The 7,763-nt window shown below is 37.6% G+C and overlaps 1 protein-coding gene across 1 annotated transcript in view; it reads left to right on the top strand.

Annotated features, from left to right (window-relative positions):
• LOC107700576 (dihydropyrimidine dehydrogenase [NADP(+)]) overlaps window positions 1-7,763 on the top strand; it is a 174,782-nt gene that overhangs the window by 117,284 nt on the left and 49,735 nt on the right. Inside the window, 2 exon segments of the mRNA XM_016502294.1 lie at window positions 4,542-4,587; window positions 4,590-4,618. Coding sequence (XP_016357780.1) covers window positions 4,542-4,587; window positions 4,590-4,618 — 75 coding nt within the window.

Here is a 7,763-nt window from a genome sequence, read left to right as displayed (position 1 = left end):
GACTTGACTCATGAAGATCAACTGTGACTTGACTTGACTTGACTCAGGGGAATCAACTGCGATTTGACTTGACTCATGAAGATCTGTTGTGACTTGACTAGACTCATGATAATGAACTGTAACTTGACTTGACTCATGACGATCAACTGTGACTAGACTTGACTCAGCAAGATCTGTTGTGACTTGACTAGGCTCATAATAATGAACTGTGACTTGACCTGACTCTTGATGATCAACCGTGACTTGACTGAACTCAGGTAGATCAGCTGTGACTTGACTGGACTCATGAAGAACAGGTGTGACTTGACTTGCCTCACGAAGATCTGCTGTGAGTTGACTTGACTCAGGAGGATCAATGGTGACTTGACTGGACTCAAGATGGGCAGCTGTGACATGACTGGGTGCTGTTATGTCCGCCATCTTGTGAGCGTGCTCCGCTGTCGCCGCCATCATGCGAGCGCACTCTGGTGCGGCCGCCATTTCACGAGCGGGTTGTATCACCGGAGTAGTGATCAGTAAACTTGAATATCCCCAACTGTGACTAGACTCGACTCAGGAAGATCAACTGTGACTTGACTGGACTCATGAAGAACAGGTGTGACTTGACTTGCCTCACGAAGATCTGCTGTGAGTTGACTTGACTCGGGAGGATCAATGGTGCCTTGACTGGACTCAAGGTGGGCAGCTGTGACATAACGGGGTGCTGTTGTGGCCACCATCTTGTGAGCGCGCTCCGCTGTCGCCGCCATTTTGTGAGCGTGCTCAAGTGTGGCCGCCATTTTGCGAATGGGCTCCGCTGTCGCCGCCAGTGCAATCAGTGCTGTGTGCAATCAGTGTAATGAATGATGGGATATGTAGTCCGGGGTGATATGCAACAGTGTGTAGTGCGAGAGTCAATTAAATGGAAAGGGTGACCTCTGATGGCTAGCAGACGGAAGTTCATGGACCGGATACGTAGCAATTACTATCTATTATATATTACTATATCATTATACTATCAATGGCTCAAGCCTCCGTTACTAGGTCTAAAATAACATTTTAGAATTAGCAACGGAGGCGTGGGATGAGATGCGTAAGAAATTAATCCTACTCACAGGAGCGTTTTAAGGGCAAAAACTTAACGGATGTCTTGACATCATCTAAACAATATATTGAGGTGTGTAGAAGCGAACCCTAGTAGAAGCGGAATAATTGACTCCGTTGAATTATTAGAAAACATCGCACACTCCGCTTCGCATCGTGGACTTATCACCACCTCAGGTGTGCATTATTTTCTAATAATTCAACACCCCGTCATCAGTTGTGACCCTGGACCACAAAACTAGTCTTAAGTTGCATGGGTATATGTGTAGCAATAGCCAACAATATGTATGGTTCAAAATTATAGATTTTTCTTTTATGCCAAATATCATTAGGGTATTAAGTAAACATCATGTTCCATGAAGATATTTTCTAAATTTCCTACCGTAAATATATCAAAACTTAATTTTTGATTAGTAATATGCATTGCTAAGAACTACATTTGGACAATTTTAAAGGCGATTTTTCTCAATATTTAGATTTTTTGCACCCTCAGATTCCAGATATTCAAATAGCTGTATCTATAGTCCTATCCTAACAAACCATACATCAATGGAAAGCTTATTTATTCAGCTTTCAGATGATGTATAAATCTCAATTTCAAAAAATTTACCCTTATGAGTGGTTTTGTGGTCCAGGGTCAGAATTATTTCTTATATATAGAATGTAAAATTATGTAATTTTACAATATAAAATTACTTAAAAAAAAAATTGATTACACTTTATTTTGTGTAATTATTTAATCAAGTAATGAGTAATATTATTTAATTAAGGTTTGGTTTAAGGTTATTGCATGTAATTATGCATAATGTACTGTTATTACTATAGTAAGTACATGTAACATGTAAAAGACTAAAATAAAGTGTTAAATTTAAAGTGGTCCTGTTATGCTCTTTTACAGTTTTAAGTCTTGATTTTGTTTTGGGGGTGTACTAGAACATGCTTTCATTTGGTGAACAGCTTAGATGGTGTTTCAGTACTGCCACGCCCCTTGCCAAAGCAGCAAGTTCCGTCTGCTCTGTTATAGTTAAGGATGGCGTCAATATTGCCATATCAATTTGAGCCGGATTCAGACCCCGAGAATATTGGACAAGAGGATCTCGCAGAACCATTGCACGCACGGATATTGCAAGACATATTAGAGTGGTAACGTTATTGTTGTTTTTTTGGTTTTTTTAAGCTAAATCACGTTTTAGATACGATGTCAACAACCGCTTAAAAATAACTACATTTACTATGTACAGATAAGTGCAACGGTAATATGTATTATGTTTATTGTTCTTTAATTCTAACATTATAACATGAATTGCAGTGAAACTGTTATACAGTTGAATTATACCATAGTTTCATAATTGAAGTGTAAATTCTGCAGATTACATCATTGTCCAGTATTGTACTGTCAGCAATTTATAAAAACATTTTCATAACTTTAACATACATATTTACATACACAATTATTAAGGTGCATGTGTAGTAACTGCGTTAAAATGCCCAGCGAGGTAGAAAACATCTGCTGCAAGGAAATTCACCCGACACGGGGGTGAAAAAAACAGCATTTCTTCATGGCGAAAACTTGACGCTACAGCAGCACTTCTTCGTCGTCATCTTGTCTGATGCACTCAACCAAGCGTTCTAACCACGACCTCGCCCCTCCCCACCCCCCAACCATTCGAATTTCTGTAGGTGGGAATTATTTTAATGATATTCTAATGGGCCGCTTTGTGACATCACAAAACCCGGAAAACTACGCTATAGTCCAAAACGAGCCGTACGTTGTAGTTCTTGAAAAGGGATTTTTAAAAATAAAACAAAATATCTCACTTTGGAGTGGACTTTGAGATTTTTAACTTTTTTTGACTAAACTTCAAAAAGTGAAAAAGCATAATAGGACTCCTTTAATGGGTGCAGATTAAATGTATAAAAATGTTTTTGTTTTTTTTCTTCATTCAAAATTTATATCTCCCAACATCAGTTCTGACCCCAGTAATGCTCATGTGGATGCAGGAAGGAAACAAATTCCAGCATTTACTGGAAACCCTTCCCAGAAGAGTGTGTTATTGCAGTACGGACCAACCTCATATTATTCTCCATCTTTTGTGGAATGAAATGTTCACAAAGCAGATGTCATCATATTTTTGGCCATATAAAATATTGTGCACCTTATACCAGCACACCTTGGAGTAGATTTGCACAGTTCTGTCTCCTGCCTGCCTTGTCTGTCATTTTGTGTCTCTCAAACCCAGCCAAAGCACTCGCTCACTCGCTCTCTCTCTCACTTACTATCCCTCTCTCCCTCTCTTTCTTTTTTTCTCTCCTCTCTAATGGCTGTCAGGTTTTAGGAAAGCCATGGCTGTGTGTCTGAAGCAGCAGGTTTGTAGGGTGTGTAGCGAAGAAATCGTTCTGGCTCTCCCCATTTCAGTGCGGTTCGGAACGGCCGCCAGAGAGTAATTGCCTGTTGAATGCTTTCCCACTTCCAGCACCCTCGCTCACTCACCCGCTCCCCATCCACCTGTGCTACCTTTTTTCTGCTTCCCTTTTTTATAAGACGACTCTGTGGCAGCTTTGACATGTCAAAGAGTTCTTCTGGGTCTATTTTAAGAACACCATTTTATACTTTTTGAATGCTGGGAAGTGCTCAGGGTGTTTTTTCTTTTTGTTACAGATTTGACTTTTTTTCTTTTGTGCAGCTTCTGGGAGGCTGTTTTACATACACTGGCCCCAAAAACTATTTGGACATCTTAATATATTAAAGATCTATTTATTTCAGTGCAAAATATCAAACCAAGTGGCATTTGTAAACAAATATTGCACAGCACTTTTTTTTTTTTTTGCTTTTCATTACTTTTTTAAGTCTTGATTTTAAAGACATAGTGGTTTATTTTAAGACAGATTATGGTTTTTTTAAGAGATATATTTTATCAATTTAAAATGAAAAATCATGTATGACACATGACTGAACTGCTATTTGATTGGATGTGCATATTACATTTAAACTTGGCCACATAAATACAAAATGGATATAAATGTATCTACTGTTCCTGGGTTATATGGAAATAGATAACTATAATAAGAGCTCTCTTCACCTAATATGTCAATTATTGCTTGAGTTTCATGATTGCTGCATCTATGTGTCTTATCCATGATTGCATGATGCTTACGTATTTGGCTGGATCTCATCTTGCATGCACCTTAAACCACCTCCTGAGCTTGTTTGAGTGATCGGAGCATTATCAGTCTCAAATGCATCTTGTAGGGCATTTACACCTGGTCTTGTCATGGTCAAATAGCAATCTGATGTGTAAAAATGCATGAAGTGACCGTGTGTCTTTTGTATGAGATATTTCTGCTTTGGATTTGTTTGTCTGTAAATGTAATTTTGCAATGCAAATATTCTTGCACATACTTAATTACACAAGTGACTTCATGTTCATGGTGTTTTACCTCATACTTTTGCTTAATAGGACTCTAAAGCTGATGCTCTGGAGCTGAACCTGTCCTGTCCTCATGGCAGAGAGGTATGGGACTGGCCTGTGGACAGGTAAGAAAACATTTAAAAAGCACTGCTGAAAAACTCACTCCTGATTTCAAAAATCATAATTTGCAGACCCTTATGTTGTTTCAAACCCGTGTGATTTTCTTTCCTGTGCAAAACAAAAAATGAGAGAAATTGAAGCCTGTTTTCCATGCTTTTTCTATGCAATTACCCTGAACAGGGACCAAAGCTTTTAAGCTTCAGTAAAGACCATAAAAGTGTGAAACAGACAGAAATTCAAGTCATTATTCTTTAACTATCTTGACGCCTGTCCTAGATCTTGTTGGAGCGTTTATGAGAAATGTAGTAATGTCCTGTTTGTGAATGAATGAATGAATGAATGAATGATGCATTTATAGAATGAACCCCTCTTTTTACCTTTTAAATAACTTGGGGCTGAAGGTTGATATTAGGGCGGCACAATATGGGATAATTATAATTGTTGTTGCTGTTGTTATTGTTATTGTTATTATTAAATAAAGATATAAAATAATAAATATTGCCTGTAATATTTCTGTAACGTTAAGTCCACTGATAGAGAGTTGAGTTGAGAACCCATGTGCAGTTTACTGAACAAAATACAAAAAATAAATAAATAAATAAAATGACATAAACTGGAGCACTAGATTTTGACTATAAACAGGCTTAAAAATACTCACCAACAAAAGGTTACAATAACAAATGTAGGATATCAGACCGAATCAGACAATCTAAGATTTGGTCAAAACATGGTTGAAACATGAGGAGCCGAATTCCACAGAGGCCCAAGACAACAGGATGTTCATAAATCAGATCCTAGCACTAGCCAGTCTGAAGCAAGCCTAACCAACTCTTTCACAGAACAGCTTTCAACATTAACACAAAAGGAACACACTGATCATAACAACTCAGGAAGGAGATTGTCAATTTTAGGGCAAGTAATCAAGATTAAATGGTCAAAGAGATGACAGCATGACCATCATGTGATAGTAACCACAATCACGAGCTCTGTGGATTGACTCCCCCCCCCCACCTAGGAGACAAAGAACAGACTTTCAGAGATTCCTTACAGACCTCTTAATCTCTGGTCTTCATACATTCACAGAATGGCACAGAAACTGCCTTTCCATGCACCTAAATGACACTAAAAGGACTTGTGAGCAACTAATCATTTCTATGCATAACTCCATATTATGTATGTAACCCACATGTGACTATCAGGTCTTAATCATTTATTGTGTATGTAATTTGAATAACTATTGAATAGCTTAAGGTTTTATATTCATGTTTAGTATGTGTGTGTTTGAATCTTCTTGCTTGAAAATTGCTGTAAACTTGGGATTTCACATTTTCATCCTCTTAAACTAATTATTTCCTCACTTTCTCTCTTTTCTGCAACTTGTGTGAATGCGTTTATGTGTTAGATTAGTTTATATGTCTTAGATTTATCCAATAAAGCCTTATTTATATTGAAAAGAGAAGTATCTTGTGTTTTGTGCTTACAAGTTAATGTCTTAAACTGCCGATCTTGTTACTGTGCTAATAAATAGTTTTCACTATATTTTGGATATTAATATCCATTGCAGAGTTGATGTTATACGGCTCGTTCAATGAATCGCTGGCCGTCTCAGTGATCAGCCGTGAAACAGTGATTCTGTCCAAATTCCCTATAAAATCTTAAATGATTCCCTTTGAGCTAAATTGTCCTGTTTCCCTTACACAGAGCTAAGAGACAATAGAAACATGAGGGCTATATATAGATGTTCCTGAAAATGCTCAAAATAATGAACCAATGACAAGACAGAACTGAGAAACTCCTGACAAGACAAACCAATGAAAACAAACAAACAAAGGAAACACATGGCCAGGTCACATGAGGGACAAAAGGAGTCACATTACATAAAACAGGAAGTAAGTAAAAGTAAGTACAATTTTATTTATATAGCACTTTTAAAGCTACAACGCACAAAGTGCTTTACACAATATAAAAACACAATCATAAAAGATTGTGAAGAGCTCACAATCTATATAGATTGTGAAACTGTATGAAGAACTATACACAATATATGATGGAGCAAAAAAGCCATAATATTGGCAATATGCAAAATAAGACAAAAACATGAACATAAATAAAACCTAGAACATACATGACAATTTCACTCAAAAATAAATAAATAAATAGTAATAGTAATAGTCTTAATTTTGTTTGTTTTTTTACAAGCTGCTTGCATGTAAAATAACACATTGCCACACCGCACTCTGAAACACACAGCACATATATTTCAATCATGACAACTCTTGGAAGATTTTAGCATGGTGATGGATATGACAATGTTAATGTATTTGGTCTTGGCGGAATAGATCTGCTACGCTGCTGCTGCTTAATTGTTGCTGCTGTTGGTTATTGCTGTAGTTGTAGATTACTGCTGCTGCTGCAAGCAAGTACAGGAACTTGCTACTGCCAATGCATATGGCGATACGGTGCTGTGAATATTTAAGACATACTGCTGCTGCACAAATAGCATATAAAATAACCCGTAGCAAATCTACACAGGTGTAGCTGGGGAAGGTGGAGGATTTCAGAGAAACTCTGAAAGCGCGCTGCAAAATGTGCAACATGAACCAATCAGCTTGTGCCAAGTCGTTTAACTCTCTGAACATCATCCGTTACGTTAACAACCCGTCAGCCTGCGCCATGTAGAGTTTCATGACTGAACTATACATTTATTTAATTGCAGGCTTACTGTGTTTTCTTTCCTTTAATCATGCTACCCCAGGTGATTTGGTTCACAAAACTGGCCTGAATGATTTGTTCACTGGGGCCGGATTCATGAAACATTTTTAAGAAGAGATTTCTTCTTAACTGCCATTTTCTTCTTATTTCTTAACTTAAGAAAAAAGTTAAGAATATTTTGTATACCCAAAAATTAATCTTAAGAATATTCTTATCTTTTTTTTCTTAAGAGATGGTTCCCTTTCATTCGGTCACTCTCGACGTCACGTCGGATGACCGACGAATTGGGATCTCGCTTAGAGAGACCAATCTACTTCGAGTGTAAACTAAACGAGCCAATGCACATTGGCATGCAATTATTGCATCCAGCTGCCGCTGATCACAGCGTGAGTATAAGTAGGCAGCAGATGCAGCGCATATTCAGCTTTTCGCTTCGGA

Source organism: Sinocyclocheilus anshuiensis, unplaced genomic scaffold (assembly GCF_001515605.1).
Source record: "Sinocyclocheilus anshuiensis isolate Anshui unplaced genomic scaffold, SAMN03320099.WGS_v1.1 scaffold718, whole genome shotgun sequence".
Classification (NCBI taxonomy): domain Eukaryota; kingdom Metazoa; phylum Chordata; class Actinopteri; order Cypriniformes; family Cyprinidae; genus Sinocyclocheilus; species Sinocyclocheilus anshuiensis.
This window is presented reverse-complemented; position numbering and strand designations above follow the sequence as displayed.